Genomic DNA, 21263 nt, shown 5'->3' on the forward strand with positions numbered 1-21263 from the left:
CTATTCACTGAAATAGCTTGCTGGCCTTCTGCTCACTCTTGTTCATTGTGCTTCCCTCCCCCACGCTTTCTTCTAACATCTTCAACCTCTGTCACACCCTCTACTGATTTCCACCCAATCTTCTGGTCCCTGGTTTATCTGTATTGTTGGGTACTACCCCTGCCAACCATCCCGCCCCCCCCACCGCCTGTACAATGTGATAAACAAAATGAAGCCTATACTTTTCAGCTAGTTTTCTTTTACTCCTACCATATTTCAAAATTTTTAGAAAAACAACAAAAAATCAATTAGCTTTAACAAATAAGTAATTTGTAACAATTAAATGATCAACAGTTGGGCAAACAATTAGCCTTCTGCAAGTATTTAATTTGCAATCCAAATAAAAACAAACATTCAGTTATGAAAGCTTTAAGAAACAAAGAGAAAAACACTTGGGAAAATTCAAAATAAAGAAAGACAACGGAAACTGCTTTCTTTAGTTCAACCTCTTCTGCAAAATGTGTGCAATCAATGCCACAGATGATGCATGTGTTGACTTGTGTTGATCTGTCAATTTGGACCTGCTTTTGTACCATGCCATTGTTCTGATGACAACTTTTAATACCTTGGGACTCCATTGGGACATCTGGATGTTGACTGAGATGCCTAATATTGTAAAATATTGGTAGTTGGATTGTGATGTGTACTTGGCAGGTATTGCATCTGAACATTGTACAGATTTGTAAGAGCTTGTATCCCAGTTAACTAAGCGGTTTCCTAGTGCACGGAGAATACACAAATGGCAATCTTTTAAAAGGAATGAAAATCCACAGGAAAACTAGGTAGGAATGTGTTTTTTTACACTTAAGTAAATCTGTCCTCCATGCATCTTTTATCTTTATCCGTTATCTTGAACTACATTATTAAGTACTTAACATTTTATATATCTTGAAAACCTTTATTATAGTCCCCATTATGTTTTTAGTTGCACTAAATTCAATTACACCAACTTAAATTTTCAAAGACAAATGTGATTGCTGAGCATCCAGTATGATGCACAATTTTGCTACCTACGCAATGTCGTAGTGTGACTGAGTCAGCCAGCAGTGTAACAAGAATTTTATGTGTTCTCAAAGCAATTGCAAATGATGTCATTTTGTGTAAATAACCCCCAAGAAGGTGCATCTAATAAAGATTTGAATATGAGTCTGCTCTGAAAATGGCTGACCATTTGCAGTTTCCTTACAGTTTTATGATTTTATATACTCAATTAAAACAGTGGGGGAAAAAGGAGCTTTAATAAGTAGCAACTGTGGGCTTGATGAAAAGGTGTAATTGATAAATGGCACCTTGTTTCTTGTATTCCTACTTAAAATGTGTTTGACCAACCAAAACATAGTGTGACTTTATGAATGAGAGTACAACAATTAATTTTATATTCAACAAAATGGAAACTGTTTTTAGAATACACGTTAGATTTGCTAACAAAGAAACAACTACAGTGCTCCTAGATAACAGGCAAAACAAAACTGGTTAGCTTAACAATTCAGACAACATATGTGATTTGAAATGTTTACACTGAACCAAATTGAATGTTAGTTTTCCTGCTGTGGCTGCAGTGTCTCTTCCCTTCTGGTATTTTCTGGGTAACTGGTAAGATCGAAGGTCAATAGTTGACTGGACATGCATTCTCCTTGCTATAACAAAAACGAAAATCGTTAAGCAAATATGAAAGTTGAAAAATGTTGACATTTATTTTGTATCTTCACTGCTTTGCCACATGAGAAAAGACTGCTACTGAGGAAAGTCTAATTTAAACTTCTGAATACTTACATTGAAGCTGTCCAACAGCAATATATTGTATTTTTAGGTATTGATATGAATAGTGGATAGCAATCCCCATTAGACCATTTTCCATGAACCATTTCATGTTTCACAACCTTAGTAGAAAACTTAACCAGATGAAGGGATATTTTGTTTTCTAATTGCACCACCAAAAAGTTCATGGGACATAGATGCAAGCACAATTTGTGCAAATGCAGATTAAATTTACTTTTCACCAATTTTATGGCACAAATAACAATATACTCTTTCCATCTGAATCCTCTGAAATAAGACAGGTAACCAAAAGGTTGGAACTATTCAGGTTGGAGATAGCTGATATTTAAGGCAATGCCTGTAGACAGTCAGAGCTTGTGAACACAACACAAGCCTGATTTGACAAGCCATGCAGGGACCCCTTTTCTACAAACTTACATCAAGTCAGATACAACTCTGGTATAAATGTGAGAATAAGTTTTGTCTTCAACCTGTCGTTTGAGTGCATGCACCACTTGGGAATGGTTTGTCTTCTGCCAGAACACCAGTTTTGCTGAAATTTAATGCATATTTTAGAAGCAGCCTAGGCATTCTGACTTAACATGTTTCATCCCTCAAATAAGCACTTTGGGCCAGGAAAAATAATCAGACTCCTTTTGTTCTAAACAAAATACTGGTCATCAATGGAAGGAAAGGCCCAAACTGTCAACCTTTCCTCAATACAGAGAATGGAAAGTTATCTCCAATTCATAATCCTACAAAGATAGGTGACACATATCATCTATGCACAAAACTCACAATCTCCCAATGCACAAAAAGGGAAACTGTGAGACCCCCAACCCTGAAACTTTGTTTGCTCTCCTTTCTTTCTTATTCTTTTCACTGAACTTGTGCATCTATCTGTTCTCTTGTTCTCCCTTTGTACTATTGTAACTGTCTCCATTTAGACCTCAATATCTCCCTGCCCTTCTGCTACTTTTCTCAATGCCCTTTTGCTCTCTTGTTTTTCTCTCCTCTGGAGGGTTTCTTTTTCTCCTTCTGCTTCTGTCCCTCCTTTGTTAGTGAAGATGTATTCTTATCTAATGTGTTGTGGCATTTTTCTTTCGTTTTTGGTCCATTTTGTAGAGAGGAAAGTTCAAGCTAATTTTGGACTTTAAACATTCGTGGGCTGATATGAAATCGCATTCCTGATCGGCAGCCTATCCTGTTAAGAATGGATTTTTGAGAAATTGAAGGGCGGACAGAGTACCACAATTTTTCTAAACTGCAGTGCAGGTAGACAAAGCTCTGTGCCAGACATGTTGTAAAATTAGCCATCAGGTTTCGAGTGGGATATGACTGCTATCACCCAAGCTTCTTCTGTTAAGTAGATTTACGTGGATCTGTGATTCTTCGCTCCTCTGGTAATTTTTGCTTCAAATTTGAATTTATTCTCTCCTCAGCCTTGCCATAATTCAATGTTTCCTTTTTAAACCCATCGCAGGGTCTCATATTGTTCCTTCATCTTGCTAACTCTTGTCCAGGCAGCCTTGAAACCCCACCTCTAATTTTAAGAACTCTACCAGGCATCAAATATTAATAATGTATCATATCCGTGCAAGAGAGGTAGGTTGGGATTGCACAACACAAGTTGGAAAGAAGTCTTGCCATAACCACAATCAAATCTTCCATACCCATACGTAGTGAGGTTAGATTCTAACCATCAGGCAGCTGACTGATGCAATGTGCTGTCTGGCACCTAGCTTTGTTACCATTGCTGTTGGCAGTCTGTGGGTGCCACACACAAGCAATATCGGGCTGCCTGGGGGCCCTATGTTGTCTCGGAGGGCCCTCAGGTCAGTTGTCTCTTAAAATGGCAATAGGATCCTAATTTGTATACTAAAATATTACTACCACCTGAAACATGCCTTCCAGTAGTAGGCCATTTTTCAAGATGGTACTGGCTGGATTGCGTGACTAGATGTTTGCCCATAAGATTTTTGAAGCACAGTTGCCCCAGTTTTGCCTAGCGAAACCCATGAAAATCTCTGCCTGCAGTTGCAACCCCCAAGTACAAGCTGATAAATCATTTAAGCTCAGAAAATTGGCAGCTTTAAATTAGAACACAAAAAAATACACTGCAAAGTCATCGTTGGAAAGTCAAAACTGTAATGTAATTGGGTAGAACAGTACCTCTGGATATACTCCAATTAGTGCATCGGCTTTTGAATAGAATTCTTCTTTCAGTGAGATTACAATCACTTGGAAGTTCTTCCTAGATTGATCTCTGATGTAATTTGTAACCTGAGCACAAGAATATATGAACATTTAAAAGAAAAAGCTAGGTGAGACTGTCAGGCCCAAAAATGGTCAGTGTATAAGAGTGTGCAATAGCCCAACTGCTAGTAATGTTAATTTTTTTTAAATGTCAAAGGCCAGTGACCATTTTAAAGGAAATTACTACAAAATTCTTCTGGACTTTATAAGCGAATCGAACAAGCATCAGGCAGCCATGAATTTCATATCCTCACTGCTCTTATACCCTAGGCCTTGGCCAATAAAGAAAAGTGACCTGTCTGCCTTCATACTGATCTTATCTACATGTTCTGGTACCTTCAGGCATCTGTAGAGACATACACTCCTTGGTCCCTCTGTTCCACTAAGATTGAAGTAATGCAGTTGGAGAGGGCCAACAAGGCTGGGAGTACAAGTAGCAGGAAGATACCATTCATGGTCCCTTTAAATAGTGTTGGCAGGAGCGTCTCATTATGCCATTTAATATTGTGCTCTGCTGTGTGAAATTAAGAGAGGATGTAGGCTGCAGTGTGGAGCTCAAATAGCAGTGCTGGAGTCAAATCAACACTGATTTGGCACCAGCACTGCTATATGAGCTCCACACTGCTGGCATGCCCCAGTCACATTGGTTTTCCACATGCATGATTGTCCCCCCAGCACCCCCATCTCTGCCCCACACAGAATCACTGGCCGCCATTTACTTATATGATACCAGAACTGAGAGATTATACCTATCAGGAAAGATTGACCATGATGATGCTGCTTTCTCTATAGAGGAGGAGCTAGATAAAAATAGGAGGGAGAACATGATGGAAAAATTGTTGATGGGGTGCAATGAAGAAGGATGGGAATAGGTCCCTGTGGAGCATAAATACTATACAGACCTGGGTGGAATGGCCTGCTTTTGAGCTATAATACTTTATAATCCCACTGCGCCCCCCCCCCCCCCCCCCCCCCCCACCAACCACCCACCCAAACCCATCTCTCTCTAACCCTGTGATCACCCAACCCTCCAAACCATGCAGCACCGACCCACAACAGTAGGAAATGTTACTCGGTTGCAGCCTTTACTGGGACGTTTGCCACCTGGCAGGAAAACAAGCCTGTCAGTCTTAGCTGGTTTCCGGGTGAAATGGTATTCTACTACTTGTACTCCCTTGTCTTGTTGGCCTCCAACTGCAATTTTAGAGGAACAGAGTTGTATGTCTCTACAGGTGCCTGAAGGCACCAGTATATGTATATAAGATAGGTATGAAGGCAGACGGGACACTTTCTTTTATTGGCTGAGGCCTAGAGTATGAGCAGTGAGGTTATGCTAGAACTGAAACACTAGCTAGGCTGCAGCTAGAGCACTGTGTACACTTTTGGTCACAGCATTAAAGGAAGGATGTGATCACAATAGAAAGAGTACCGAAGAGATTTACAAGGATGTTGCCAAGATTGGAGAACTTCAGCTATGAGGAATGATTAGATAGAGTGGGTTTCTGAAGAGCAGGGATGAGAAATTTCCACCTTTCGGTACATTTTCAACTTTTGGATCTCAGAATTCCATTTAATTTCTTTCCCCCGACTTCCATCTGGCCCAGGACAGCCATCACTCTTTAATCCAATGCAAATCTGACCGGGTTTTAACTCATTTTGTGTGATTGGGAGATGCGGGGACCATGCTCATTATAACTGCTGATCCCATGTACAATCTGCAGAGAGCCTTCCTGAGCTGGGCCAGGACTATTTTGTCTGGCTATTGTTGTAATTCCATAGTGACAGAAATCTGTCAACTGTTGGAACAATAAGTCCAACCTCAGCAGGGCAAGGACTGCATTGACTTGTGGCTGTCAAGGTGATTGTGGCTCTGAACTTTTATGGGTCTGGCCCCTTCCAGGCTGCTGCTGGAGATACAAGCAACATCTTGCAATTTGCAGTACACTGCTGTACTGAGACTCTCCATGAAGAGAGAGTGCTTCATCTCATTTCCTTTCGTCAGATACGAGCAGGTGGAGTTTGCTCAGAGTACAGCCTTCTCCTTGGCGCAGGGTGCCATTTGCTGCATAGACACACTGCTTTGTATGCACTTTGTACCAATGCTGCCATGTAGCAGAACCCAAAAGGTTTCAACCCTTTCTGTGTGTAACTTGTGTGTGAAACACAAGCAGTGCATCATCCAGGTCAATGCTCATTACCCTGGCAATAGTCACAATTTGTTTATTCTGCAGCAGTTCTCTTTGCAAACTCTGACATACTGGCAAATCTCTGACAACTCAAAGGGCAGCCAATGGGGAGAATTCACTCATGGTTTATGTTTCCAGTCAGGAACGCACTCACATCTGCACAGTAGGCATACAATGAGATTCAAAAGGAATATTATACAGCATACTATAAGTGTCCTCAAGCAAAGTTTCTACTATGTGGACCATTCTGAAAGAGCCTTACAGTACTCAGTGGAGTGGGTCTCAAGATTTGTGGTAGTATGCTCCTAGTTGCTCAACCTTACCATCTATTAGGTGGGAAGCTGTGGATCAGGGGCCTGAGGTGGTGGAAGAGGGAAAGCTGGAACACAGACTGAATTCTTTGTGATCAAATAATTCATGAGCGACACCAGTATTAACTTGGAGGATATGGCAGTGTTGTGGTTAGTCACTAGACTAATGATACAGACACATTCAAATTCTAGCACAGCAGTTGAGAAATTTAAATTCATTATTTCATTAGACAAATTTGTAATAAAAAGTTAGCATCAGTAATTATGATCATGCAACTACCAGCATATTGTTAAAAGCCCATCTAATTCACTACTGTCTTTTAGGAAGGGAAATCTGCCAACATTACCCAGCCATGCGACTTCAAACCACAGGAATGTGTGTGGCCCAGCAAGCCACTCAAATGTATTAAAACCATTACAATAAAGACAGATGGGCCACTTGGCATCGACCTCTACACCGGGTTTGAACACAACAAAGGTACACCCTGTGCGTTTGGCCCTGCAGAGTCCTCCTCACAAACATCTGGAGACTTGTGCCAAAATTGGAACAGCTGTCTCACAGACTACACAAGCAACCGTCCGACAGAGTCAAACTCTCAGAATCATATCTTTCTTCTATCGTCTCAGACTCCTCCATCACCATCCCTGAGATGTTTCCTGTCCCACCAGCAGGATAGACCCAACAAACATTTGGGTGCAGAACCTTCCTCTATTCTATGCTCTAAAATGTGCACAGTATTAGGATCTTTTTTAATTCATTCGTGGCATGTGGGCATTGCTGGCTAGGCCAGCATTTATCGCCCATCCTTAATTGCCCTTGAGAAGGTAGTGGTGAGCTGCTGCCTTGAACTGCTGCAGTCCATGTGGCGTAGGTACACCCACAGTGCTGTTAGGGAGGGAATTCCAGGATTTTGACCCAGCGACAGTGATATTTCGACAGCCATATTTCTAAGTCAGGATGGTGAATGGCTTGGAGGGGAATGTCCAGGTGGTGGTGTCCTCATGTATCTACTGCCCTTCTCCTTCTAGATGGTAATGCTCGTGGGTTTGTAAGGTGCATGTCACCCTTGGTGAGTTCCTGAAGTGCATCTTGCGGATGGTGCACGCTGCTATTGTGCGTCGGTAGTGGAGGGAGTGAATGTTTGTGGATGGGTTGCCAATCAGGCGGGCTGCTTTGTCTTGGGTGGTATCAAGCTTATTGAGTGGAGTTGCACTCATCCAGGGAAGTGGAGAGTATTCCATTACACTTCTGACTTGTGCCTTGTAGATGGTTAACAGGCTTTGGGGTGTCAGGAGGTGAGTTACTCGCCACAGGATTCCTAGCCTCTGACCTGCTTGTGTAGCCACAGTATTTATATGGCTAGTCCAGTTCAGGATCTAGTCATTTGTAACCCCCAGGAAGTTGATAGCTGGGGATTCAGTGATGGTAAAGCCATTGAATGTCAAGAGACAATGGTTAGATTCTCTCTTGTTGGAGATGGTCATTACCTGGCATTTGTGTGGCGTGAATGTTACTTGCCACTTGTCAGCCCAAGCCTGGATATTGTCCAGGCCTTGCTGCACATGGGTACAAACAGCTTTAGTATCTGAAGAGTTATGAATGGTGCTGAACATTGTGCAATCATCAGCGAACATCCCCTTCTGACGTGATGGAAGGAAAGTCATTTGTGAGGCAGCTGAAGATAGTCAGGCCTAGGACACTATCTTGAGGAACTCCTGCAGTGATGTCCTGGAACTGAGATGACTGACCTCCAACATACACAACATATTCCTTTGTGCTAGGTATCACTCCAACCAGCGGAGAGTTCTACCCCTGATTCTCATTGATTCCAGTTTTACTAGGGCTCCTTGATGCCACACTCGGTCAAATGTTGCCTTAATGTCAAGTGCAGTCATTCTCACCTCACCTCTGGAGTTCAGCTCTTCTGTCCATGTTTGAACCAAGGGTGTAATGAGGTCAGGAGCTGAGTGGCCCTGGCAGGACCCAAACTGAGTGTCAGTGAGCAGGTTATTGCTAAGCAAGTGTCGCTTAATAGCACTGTTGATGACTCCTTCCATTAATTTACTGATGATGGAGAGTAGACTGATGGGGCGGTAATTGGCCGGGTTGGATTTGTCCTGCTTTTTGTGTACAGGACATACCTGGGCAATTTTCCACATAGCTGGGTAGATACCAGTGTTGTAACTGCACTGTAACAGCTTGGCTAGGGGTGCGGCAAGTTCTGGAGCACAAATCTTCAGTCCAATGCCGGAATATTGTCAGGGTCTGTAGCCTTTTGCAGTATCCAGTGTCTTAAGCCACTTCTTGATATCGAGTGGAGCGAATTGAATTGGCTGAAGACTGGCATTTGTGATGCTGGCGATCTCTGGAGGGGGCTGAGATGGATCATCCACTTGGCACTTCTGGCTGAAGATTGTTGCAAATGCTTCAGCCTTATATTTTGCACTGATGTGCAGGGCTCCCCCATCATTGAGGATGGGAATATTTATGGAGCCTCCTCCTCCAGTGAGTTGTTTAATTGTCCACTACCACCGTGACTGGATGTGGCAGGACTGAAGAGCTTAGATCTGATCTCTTAGGTCGCTTAGCCCTGTCTATTACTTAGTGCTTATGCTGTTTGGCACGCAAGTGGTCCTGTGTTATAGCATCACCAGGTTGACACCTCATTTTTACTATGCCTGGTGCTGCCCCTGGTATACCCTCCTGCACTCTACATTGAACCAGGGTCGAACCCCTGGCTTGATCGTAATGGTGGAGTGGGGGATATGCCAGGCCATGAGTTTACAGATTGTGTTTGAGTACAATGCTGCTGCTGATGGCCTACAGTGCCTCATGGATGCCCAGTCTGAGTTGCTAGATCTGTTCGAAATCTATCCCATTTAGCACAGTGGCAGTGCCACACAACACGTATCCTCAATGTGAAGGCAGGACTTTGCCTCCACAACAACTGTGTGGTGGTCACTCCTATAGATACTGTCATGGACATCTGCGGCAGATAGGTTGGTGAAATGAGGTCAAGTATGTTTTTCCCTCTTGTTGGATCCCTCACCACCTGCCGCAGACCCAGTCTAGCAGCTATGTCCTTTAGGACCTGGCCAGCTCGGTCAGTAGAGGTACTACTGAGCTACTCTTGGTGGTGGACATTGAAGTCCCCCATCCAGAGTACGTTCCGCACCCTTGCCACCCTCAGTGCTTCCTCCAAGTGGTGTTTAACATTCATCAGCTGAGGGAGGGCGGTATGTGGTAATCAGCAGGAGGTTTCCTTACCCATGTTTGACCTGATGCCATAAGACTTCATGGGGGCTGGAGTCAATGTTGAGGACTCCCAGGACAACTACTTCCCGACTGCATACAACTGTGCCTCCACCTCTGCTAGGTTTGTCCTGCCGGTTGGACAGGACATACTCAGAGATGGTGATGGTAGTGTCTGGGACATTATCTGTGAGGTATGATTCCGTGAGGATGACTATGTCAGGCTGTTGCTTGACTAGTCTGTGAGACAGCTCTCCCAATTTAGGCACTCACCCCCAGATGTTAGTAAAGGGGACTTTGCAGGGTCGACAGGGCTGAGAGTGCTGTTGTCATTTCTAGTGCCTAGGTCGATGTCGGGTGGTCCGTCCGGTTTCATTCCTTTTTTGTGACTTTGTCGTGGTTTGTTACAACTGAGTGACTTGCTCGGCCATTTCAGAGGGCGTTTAAGAGCCAACCACATTGCTGCGGATCTGGAGCCACATGGACGATAGATTTCCTTCCCGAAAGGATATTAGTGAACCAGATGGGTTTTTACAGCAATCGACAATAGTTCCATGGGCATCATTAGATTCATAATTCTAGATTTTTATTGAATTCGAATTCCATCTGCCGGGGCAGGATTTGAACCCGGCTCCCTCACCATTACCCTGGGTCTCTGGATTATTACCACTACAGTAATATCACTACGCCATAGCCTCTCCCAGACATCTCTGACATCATCTATCAGATTTTTATCAGATTTGAAGTAGAATTAAAATTCAATTGTTAAAAGTTTAAATATGACACTGCTCTGCAATCCCTTGCCCAATAACTTACTGGAACTGAACAATGCTTCAACTGGTACAAAGGCTACATTTTTAAATAGGAATATACACCACAGTGATAGGCCATTCAGCCCAACCAGTTCAGTTTTGCTCCACTCAAGCCTCCCCCCGTCGTTCCTCATCTAACCTTCTATTTCCTCGTCCATAATGCTTATCTAGCCTCCACTTGAATACATCTATATAATTCACCTCAACCACTCCCTGTGGTTGCAAGTTCCACATTCACACCATTCTCTGTGCAAAGATGTTTCTTCCAAATTTCCTGTTTGATTTCTTGATGACTACTTTTACATTAATGGCCTCTAGTTTTGCTCTTCCCAGCAAGTGGAAACACACACTTTTGTCTACTCTATTAAAACCTCTCATTTTAAAACCTTTAATAATTTACCCTATAGCTTTCTCTTTTCAAGAGAAAAGAGACCAGATCGTTCACCATGACCTGTTAGGTATATCTTCCAATTTCTGGTATTACCCATTTTTTGAACCCTCTTTCACACCAAGAACTTTTCAATTCTATACCTCTAGAAATAAACTTTGTTTGATTAGAAAGCTTGGAATTTTTTGACAAATTGATATCAGTAATTGGTGGGGCATGCACACTGACCACACAATACTTACTTTTCCAACAAATACAACAATTGCTAGAAAAACTCAGCAGGCCTGAGAGCATCTGTGGAGTGAAAGACAGAGTTAACGTTTTGAGTCTGTATGGCTGCTCTTCAGAACTAAAGAGGAGAAATGTGGTGAAATATATACTGTTTTAGGCAGGTGGGACAGGTGAAGCTGGATGGAAGGCCAGTGATAGGTGGAGGCAAAGGAGAGATTGCAAGATGTCATAAAAAGGTGTTCAGCAAAGCGGTCACCCAGTCTGCATTTGGTTCCTCCAATGTAGAGGAGACCGCATTGAGAGCAGCGAATGCAGTCGACCAAATTCAGTGAAGTGCTCCCCGCTCCTCACTGTTTTAGGGCCCAAACATTCTTTTCAAGTGAAGCAGCGCTTCCCTTGTATTTCCCTCAATTTGGTCTACTGCACCGCTCCCAACGCGGTCTCCTCTGGGTAACCGCTTTGCTAAATATCTTCAGTCTGTCGGCAAGCATGACCCAGATCTTCCTGTCGCTTGCCATTTCAACACACCACCCTGCTCTCATGCCCACATGTCCGTCCTTGGCTTGATGCAATGTTCCAGTGAAGATCAACGCAAACCATATCTTCCGATTATGCACTTTACAGCCTTCTGGACTTAACATTAACAACTGCAGATCATGAACTCTCTCCTCCATCCTCACCCCTTTTTTAAATATTTATTATATATATGTATATATATATATATACCTATTTCTATTATTATTTTTTTCCATTCATTGTTTTATCTCCACCTTTTGGCCTATTTCGATCTTTTTTCCCACACCGTCCCCATCCCCCACCCCAACCCCCACTGAGGCCATCTGTCACTTGCTCATCCTGCTTTCTACTCTTAATGTCACCATTAGCACCTCCTTTAGCCAGTATCACTGCCATCAACACCCCTTCAACCTTTTGTTTATGACATCTTTTGCAATCTCTCCTTTGCCTCCACCTATCACTGGCCCTCTATCCAGCTTCGCCTGTCCCACCCATCTTAAACAGTATATATTTCACCACATTTCTACTTCTCTTTAGTTTTGAAGAGTCATACGGTCTCGAATTCTGTCTTTCTCTCCACAGATGCTGTCAGACCTGCTGAGTTTTTCCAGCAATTTTTGTTTTTGTTTCAGATTCCCAGCATCCGCAGTATTTTGTTTTTAACTTACTTTTCCAATATTTGTGTTATCCAAAGCAGCATCAACTTCATCTAGTACAAAGAAAGGGGCAGGCCGGTAGCTAAAATAAACAAACATTTTTTAAAAATACTGTATTCTTGAAAATTACTGATTTATCTTCTTTGGTGAACATGAAACATATTTCTGTTGTAACATTAGAAACTGGCAAAGTAATCGAGAGTTTCACTCTCAGAATGGAGTTGTGAAATTAAGTGAACTATCTAAACTGACTTTTCAGAATGGAGTGAGGGAAAGTACAAGGATGGAACTTCACTGTAAAAATACTTGCTTCATGGAAATAATAAAGAACAAAAAATGTAAACTGCATTTCTATAAAGCAATTTCCTCATTAACCATTATTTTTCTTTATGCAATGATCTGTTTAACTGTATTAAAATCAATCTGGCAAGGCAGCAGCCATTTTTGTTAGTTGCTGAGCCAAAATGTATATTTAGCGATCGAGTTGTGGACAGAGAAGTTAAACAGTGCTCTAGTGTATAATCTTGCATGTGAACCATGAATGTTGTTAATAATGCAGTTTTGTCATTTGTTCCTTTAATTTTTATTTTGAAAATACAAATCCTACAATTATTTTTTTCATTTGTTTTGATTAAAAGTGGTAGTGCATCAACAACAGCAAACACCAATGGATCAGATCTAAGCTCTGCAGTCCTGCCACATCCAGTGTGTGGTGGTGGACAATTAGACAACTAACAGGAGGAGTCGTCTCCACAAATATCCCCCTCCTCAACAATGGGGGAACTCAGCATGGCAGTGCAAAAAACAAGGCTGAAGCATTTGCAACAATCTTCAGCCATAAGTGCCGAGTAGATGATCCATCTCAGCCTCATTCTGAAGTCCCCAGCATGCCAGTCTTCAACCAATTTGATTCACTCCACGTGATATCTAGAAACAGCTGAAAGCAGTGGATACTGCAAAGGCTATGGCCCCTGACAACATTCCAGCAATAGTAATGAAGACTTGTGTCCTTCAGCTACAACACTGGCACCTACCTGGCAATGTGGAAAAATGCCCATGCATGTCCTGTCCACAAAAGCAGGATAAATCCAACTCTGCCATTTATCGCCCCATCAGTCTACTCTTGATCATCAGCAAAGTGATGGAAAGTGTTGTCGACAATACTATCAAGTGGCACTTACTCAGCAATAACCTGCTCACTGATGTTCAGTTTAGGTTCCGCCACTGCCACTCAGCTCCTGACCTCATTACAACCTTAGTCCAAACGTGGACCAAAAGAGCTGAACTCCAGAGGTGAGGTGAGAGTGGCTGTCCTTGACATCATCATGGCAGCATTTCACCGAGTGCAGCATCAAGGAGCAAAACTGGAGTCTGTGGGAATCAAGGGTAGAAGTCTCCACTAGTTGCACTCATACCTCGTACAAGGAAGATGGTTGTGGTTGTTGGAGGTCAATCATCTCAGTCCCAGGACATCACTGCAGGAGTTCCTCAGGGTAGTGTACTAGGCACAACCATCTTCAGCTGTTACATCCATGACCTTCCCTCCATCATGTCAGAAGTGGGGATGTAATTGGGGATGTTCGCTGATGATTGCACAATGTTCAGCACCATTCGTGACTCCTCAAATGCTGAAGCTGTCCGTGCCCAAATGAAGCAAGTCCTGGACAACATTCAGGCTTGGGCTGATAAGTGGCAAGGAACATTCGTGCCACACAACTGCCAAGCAATGACCATTCCCAACAAGAGAGAATCCAACCATGTCCGTTTGACACTCAATGGCATTACCATCGCTGAATCCCCCACTATCAACATCTTGGCAGTTACCAGTGACTAGAAACTGAACTGAATGAGCCATATAATTACTGTGGCTACAAGAGCAGGTCAGAGGCTGGGAATTCTGCAGAGTAACTTACCTCCTGACTTTCCAAAGTCTGTCCACCATCAACAAGGCACAAGTCAGGATCGAATGCTCTCCACTTACCTGGATGAATGCAGCTCCAACAACACTCAAGAAGCTCGACACCATCCAGGACAAAGCAGCCCACTTTACTGGCATCCCACCCACCATCCACTCCCTCCACCACCAATGCACAGTGGCAGCAGTGTGTACTATCAACAAGATGCATTGCACCAACTCCCAAGGCTCCTTCAACAGCACCTTCCAAACTCTCAAGCTCTACCACCTAAAAGGACAAGGGCAGCAGATGCATGGCAACACCGCCATCTGCAAATTCCCCTCCATGCCACACACCATCCTGATTTGGAATTATATCACTGTTCCTTCACTGTTGATGGGTCAAAATCCTGGAACTCCCTCCCTAACAGCACTGTGGGTGTACCTATACCACATGGACTGCAGCATTTCAAGAAGGCAGCTTGCCACCACCTTCTCAAGGGCAACTGGGGATGGGCAATAAATGCTGGTCTAGCCAGCGATGCCCACATACTGCGAAAGAATGAAAAAAATGTCATTCAATGCTATCCACTTGGACATATGCAAGTGATTTTAAAGTGAGTGTCCACTATATCAAATTGGTGATTTTGATGAGGGACCTAATTTCAGGGCGCTCTGTTACCATTATTCATGCTTCCAATAGTTAGTTTTCCCTTTGGGGGACAGAAAATCTGGCTGAGCTGTTGTTATTTAAAAACAATTTATGCCTCTTAAAGGGTTGGTGCACATTTGTACCGTGAACATTAGAGTCATTATTTAAAATTATGTGGAAAGATAAAGACCAGGGCCTCCAGATTTGTGGATGGTGCAAAAAGGAAAAATGAAAGATGCTGAATACCTAGGCAAAAAACAGAATAGCAGTGAAAAGAGGTGGCTGACCATAATGATACCAAAATCACTGTTCCCCAGACCTGGCATTTGCTACTGCTTACCTTTGCTGCTGCACTGCTAATCGTTCACATCCTTTCCTTTTGCAAGGTCTATCAGAAGCACCAGGCCAAGCATCAGCGGATGCTGAGAAGCACCCCTAAAAAATGCTTTAAAAAATACTTTCGAGTAAGAGTCAGCTGCTATCTCCACTCCAACCAACTCCTCATGAAAGCTGCTGCAACACTAGCAACAGCCAGATCTTCATTCCTGGAGACTTACATCTCCAAGGTGCTCATTGCTCTTGGTAGCCCAATGTAAATAAGGCTTGAAGCCTAGTATTGGAGGATGGGTTGTGCCTCAGTCTGCAGACGCAGGGATTGAACCTTCTCTTACTCACCCAAATATGGTCGCAACCGAATTTCTAGGCTAACGGTAGACTTGGAAAAATATAGCAGATTCAACATTAAGGTCAGCACATGTGGAGTCAGGGAATAAGTAGCAGAATGGATAGCAAGGTCATAGAAAACTTAAATCAGAAAGTAGGGATTGAAGGTAGTGACTGAGATCAATTGTTGCGAAGTGTGTTCCACGAGGACCGGTGCTAAGACTGTTGTGCACCACATATATTAATGGTTTGGACTTTTAAAAAAATTATTCATAGAATGTGGGTGTCACTGGCAAGAGAGGCATTAGCTGCCCTTGAGGTGGTGGTGGTGAGTCATCTTCTTGAACCGCTGCAATCTATAGAGTGCTCACAGTGCTGTATAGGAGAGAGATCCAGGACTTTGACCCAGTGATGAAGAAGAAACAGCGATATATTTCCAAGTCAGGATATTGTGTGACTTTGATGGGAATTTGCAGTTTGTGTTGTTCCGACATGCCTTCTGCCCTTGTTCTTCTAGGTAGTGGAGTCAAAAATTTGGAAAGTGCTTTCGAAGCAGCCTTGGTGAGTTGCTTCACTGCATTTTGTAGGTAGTACATACTTAATGCCACAGTGCACTGGTGGTGAAGGGAGCCGATGTTTTCGGGAGGTGCCAATTAAGTGGGCTGCTTTGGCCTGGATTGTGTTGGGTTTCTTGAATGCTGTTGGAGCTGCACTTCAGGCAAGTGAGAAGTATTCCATATGACTCCTGACTTGTGCCTTGTAGAGGGTGGACAGGCTTTGGGGAGTTCCTCTCCAAAGAATAGCCTGCCTCTCTGACTTGCTCTTGTAGCCATAGTATTTATGTAGCTAGGCTAGTTAAATTTTTGGTCTATGGTGAATTTTAGGATATTGATGGTGGGAGTTCAGTGATGGCATTGCCAATGACTGTCAAGGGGAGGTGGTTAGATTATCCCTTGTTGGAGATGGTCATTGCCTGGCACTGTATGACCAAATGTTACTTGCCACTTATTAGCCCAAGCCTATATGTTTCCCAAGTCTTGCTACATGCAGACATGGATTGCTTCACTAGCTCAGGAATTGCATAAGGAACTCAACATGCAATCATCAGCAAACATGCTCAGCTTTAACCTTATGATGGATGGAAGGTCATTGATGAAGCAGTTGAAGATAGTTGGGCCTAGAACACTGCTCTGAGTCACTCCTTCAAGAATGTCCTGGACCTGAGATGATTGGCTCCAATAACCATAACCATCTTCCTTTGTGCTAGGTATGACTCCAGCCAGTGGAGAGTCTTCTCCCAATTCCCACTCATTTTAATTTTACTGCAGCTCCTCAATACGACATTTGGTCAAATGCTACCTTGATGTTGAGAGCGGTCACTCTCACGTCACCTCTGGAATTCAACTTTTTTGTCCATGTTTGGACCAAGGCTACAATGAAGTCTGGAGCTCAGTGGGCCTGGTGGAACTCGGTGAGTAAGAGTGAGCAGATTATGGTAAGTCCCAATTGCTAGCACTATCAACAACCTGTTCATCACTTAACTGATGAATGAGAGTAGACTAATGGTGTGGTAGTTGGCTGGATTGGATTTGTCCTGCTTTTTGTTGTCAAGACATACCTGGGCAATTTTATACTTTGCTGGGTGGATGCCAATGTTGTAGCTATACAGGAATAGCTTGGCTCAGCAGGGCAGCTAGCTCTGGAGCACAAGTCTTCAACACTATAGCGATATGTTATTATGGCTCAATGCCTTTGCTGCATCTAGTGCATTCATTTCTTGATATCATATGCAGTGAATCAAATTGGTTGAAGACAGGCATCTGTATTGGAGACCTCAGGAGGAGGTCACAATAGAACATCCAGACAACATTTCAGGTTGCAGGTGGTTGCAAATGCTTCAGCCTTGTCTTTTATACTGAGCTGGGCTCTGGACTCAGAAATCAGATGTACAATTTACAAAATTTGCAGATGATGCCAAATCAGGCATTACAGTTGACACAAAGGAGGACTGCACTAAATGCAGGAAAACTTTTATAAAGATGCAGAAAGGTGTGCAATTAGCAAATGAACTTCAATATAGATAAATGGGAGGCAGTACGTTTTGGCAGGAGGAATAAGAAGGCCACATGCTCCTTTGAAAATAAGTGTCTAAATGGGTCAGAGGAACAGAGCGACTTGGAGGTACAGACGTTCTGATACACATAATAAAAGTAGTGATGCAGTTTAGTAGATAGAGGGTAGAAGTTAAAAAGCAGGGAAGCTATGTTAAGCTTGTATAGAACCTGAGTTAACAGAACCTTAGATCACAGTTTGAATACTGTGAACAATTCTGGTCTCCAAATTATGAAACAGATATAGAGATACGATTTTTTACAGGAATGATACCAGCACTGAGAGGCTCTTTTCTCCAGAAAAAACTAAAGGATTACCTGATGGAGGTCTTCCAGTTTACAAACAAGGGTTTGTTAGGTTAGACATAAAGAACATGGACAGAATCTTGTTGAGGCATCAGGGGCCTCTCCTGCTGGCTGGAGTGCCGGCACGAGACTTGTACTGCCTCTTTTCGGAAGGCCCGCCAAACCACAAGCCAATTGGGCAGTGGTGAGGCCAGCAGTGGGTATTCCCCTGAAATCAAGACATTGGGGCGGAACTCTCACCTACCAAGAGCTGCTGGCAGATCAGAGGTCAACAGCTCGTGCTCAGCATTGCCACAGGGGAGCCATGGCTGCTGCTGGAACGACAGGCAGTGGAGTCCCAGGATCCTAAGTGACCCAGGCCACAGTTAAGTAACGTTGTGGGGGGGAGCGGGGGAACGGATGTGTGGGGTGTGGGGGGGTGGTTAGTGGAATGGGATTTGAGGAGAGGGTTGCATGGGGATTGGCAGCAAGTGCAGGGGGGTGGCTCTCAGCAGGCCCCCTCGCCTCTCCGATGTCCAGTCCCTTGATCAGGCACTAAGTGCCTTTGATCAAGGGACCCTCAGAGGTGACAAGCTGGCCACACAGTTTTAGCTGCCATGCATGCCGCATGGCGACAGGCCCACCTGCAGCTGTGTATCAGCAGGATGAGGCCCTCAAATTGTTAATAATTGGCCACGTAAGGGCCTCAATTGGTGTCAGGGTGGCCATGTTTGGCCAAAGTTGACCATGGACCTTCCACCCAGAACTTAATTCTGGTAGAGACGGGAAGGCGACAGGGTTCAGGTATGCCACCATCCCACCTAATTAAATGACCTTCCCGCCACCAGAGAACACAGGAGATTCCGCCCCGTTTCTTCTTGCAAGTGAGACCAGAGCCAGGGGCCATAAATATCATCAATAAATCCAATTGGGAATTCAGGAGAACCTCTTTACCCAGAATGTGGAATTTGCCACAAAAGGGAATAGTTGAATGAATAGCAAAGATACATTCAAGGGGAAGTTAGATAACCACATGAGGAAGAAAAGAATAGAAGGTTAATGCTCATGGGGTTAGATGGAAAGCGATGTGTGCAGCAAAACATCGGTAGGAACCTTTGGGTCAAAAGGTTTATTTCTGTGCTGAGTATACTTTGTAAATTCATTGACCTAACTACAAATGATGACGAGACCATGTTTTAAATTATAAATAAATTAGAGAATTATCACTCTACCTGTGAATAGCAAAAAGCAATGCCAATGCTGCCACTGACTTTTCTCCTCCTGACAAGTTATCCATAGGCATGAATCGTTTCCCTGGAGCCACACAGTTGTAACCAATACCATCCAAGTAAGGCTCTTCTGAGTTCTCTGGACTGAGGAATGCCTAGTAAGTAAAATAATTTCTTTTTAACAGTTTTCTGCAATTAAGCGCTTAAAGGAAAACTTCTGAATTGAAAGTAAAAATAATGAACACCCAAGATTGTTGGCAAATGGTTGTATGGCACTGACAGCAAAACTTGTGATTCAGATGTAGGAACATAGGAGCAGTAGGCCTCAAGCCTGCTCCATCATTCAACTGGATCATGGCTGATCGTCAACCTCATTGCCATTTTCGTGTGCTATCCCCATATCCCTTGATATCATTAGTATCTAGAAATCTGTCGATCTCTGTCTTGAACATACCCAATGACTGAGCTTCCACAGCCCTCTGGGGAAGAGAATTCCAAAGATTCACTACCATTTAAGTGAAAAGATTCCTCCTCATCCTAGTCCTAAATGGTTTACCACTCATTCTGAGACTCTGTCTCCTGGTTCTAGACAACCCAGCCAGGGAAAACATCCTTTCTGGATCTACCCTGTCTAGCCCCTTAAGAATTTTGTAAGTTTCAATGAGATCACCTCTCATTCTTCTAAGCTCTAAAGAATGTTGGTGAAACTAGATGAAGACAGAGCATTGGCTTTGAAATTACTCCCAATTATTTTTTATTTAAAAAAAATATTTTCTTCAAGAAGAAAGTTTCAATTTTTGTTGTGTATTTGGTGTTCAATTAGCATATTTTAGTAAATATGGAAAACAGAATTGTACTTAACATCAGGCAATATGATTCACTGACTTTCTCCTGGTCCTATTTAGCAGTTTTGACATTTTTCTTCTCTATTTCTTTGGATTATTTACAATGATTAATTTTCTTTTATTAAAATGTAGGACCTCAAAGGTAGTCATCTCTGGATTACTCCCACTGCTGTGGGCTAGCAGGAGCTAGAAGATAGGGAGAATCAGTGTGGCTTGAAACATGGTACAGGAAGGAGGGTTTCAAATTCTTGGGGCATTGGGACCAATTCTGGGGCAGGAAGCACCTATTCAAAAACAGTTGGGTTGCACCTCAACAAGATTGGGATCAATATTCTCAGGGGGTGTTTCACTGGTGTGGTTGGGGACAGTTTAAATTAGCAGGGGTATAGTCACCAGAATATTTAAGTAGAAAAGAGAAAAAGAGAATCAAATGAGTGTTGGACAGTAGTACCATGTTAGCTACAAGTGTATAAAGAAGGATTATGAGGAATATAAAGACAGGTTTACAACGTATGCATGTAAATGCCCGAAGTGTGGTGAATAAGGTTGATGAGCTATGAGCACAAATAGCCATATAGGAATATGATGTCGTGGCAATAACAAGAACATGGCTTAAAAATGGTGAGGACTGGGCACTTATGGTAATAGCCAAGGATATAAAGTGGTCAGAAAAGATAGGGGAAATAAAAAGGAAGTAGGGTGGCAGTACTGATTGGTGAAGACATTGTGTCGAGAGGATGGCCTGGAAGGAGGCAAGGATAGAATCCAGTTGCTTAAAGTTGAGAAGCAAAAAGGGATCATGCTACTGGGGATATTCTATAGGCCTCCAAATAGTGAAAGAGATATAGGGGAGCAAATCTGCAGGGAAATCACAGTTGTGCAACAACTATACAGTGGTGATATTGGGGACTTTAATTCCCAAATATCAATTGGAATAATGTTAGAGTAAAGATTAAGGGGGAGGGGGGGTGGTTGGGGGGGAATTTCAGAAATTTGTTCAGGAGAACTTCCTTGACCAGAATGTTCCCTTGACCAGAATGTTTGCAGACCAATTAGAAAGGAGGCACTGCTGGATCTGGAGCTGAGAAACGAGATGGGCCAAGTGTCTTTGGGGGAACATTTGGGTAAGAGTGATCATCATATCATAAGGTTTAGACTCGTCGTAATCACAGAATTGT

At 43.1% G+C, this 21263-nt stretch overlaps 1 protein-coding gene across 5 annotated transcripts in view; it reads right to left on the reverse strand.

Annotated features, from left to right (window-relative positions):
- Nucleotides 1–1538: 1538 nt before the first annotated feature.
- LOC144696692 (structural maintenance of chromosomes protein 1B-like) overlaps nucleotides 1539–21263 on the reverse strand; it is a 192888-nt gene continuing 173163 nt past the window's right edge. For all 5 annotated transcript variants that reach the window (XM_078568295.1, XM_078568300.1, XM_078568296.1 and 2 more), the window contains 4 exons: nucleotides 19244–19395; nucleotides 12419–12488; nucleotides 3970–4080; nucleotides 1539–1676 (listed from right to left, as the gene is read on the reverse strand). In XM_078568295.1, coding sequence (XP_078424421.1) covers nucleotides 1575–1676; nucleotides 3970–4080; nucleotides 12419–12488; nucleotides 19244–19395 — 435 coding nt within the window. In that variant the 3' untranslated portion in view covers nucleotides 1539–1574. The remainder of the gene's footprint in view (nucleotides 1677–3969; nucleotides 4081–12418; nucleotides 12489–19243; nucleotides 19396–21263) is intronic.

This window comes from Cetorhinus maximus, chromosome 22 (genome assembly GCF_964194155.1).
Source record: "Cetorhinus maximus chromosome 22, sCetMax3.hap1.1, whole genome shotgun sequence".
Taxonomy (NCBI): Eukaryota; Metazoa; Chordata; class Chondrichthyes; order Lamniformes; family Cetorhinidae; genus Cetorhinus; species Cetorhinus maximus.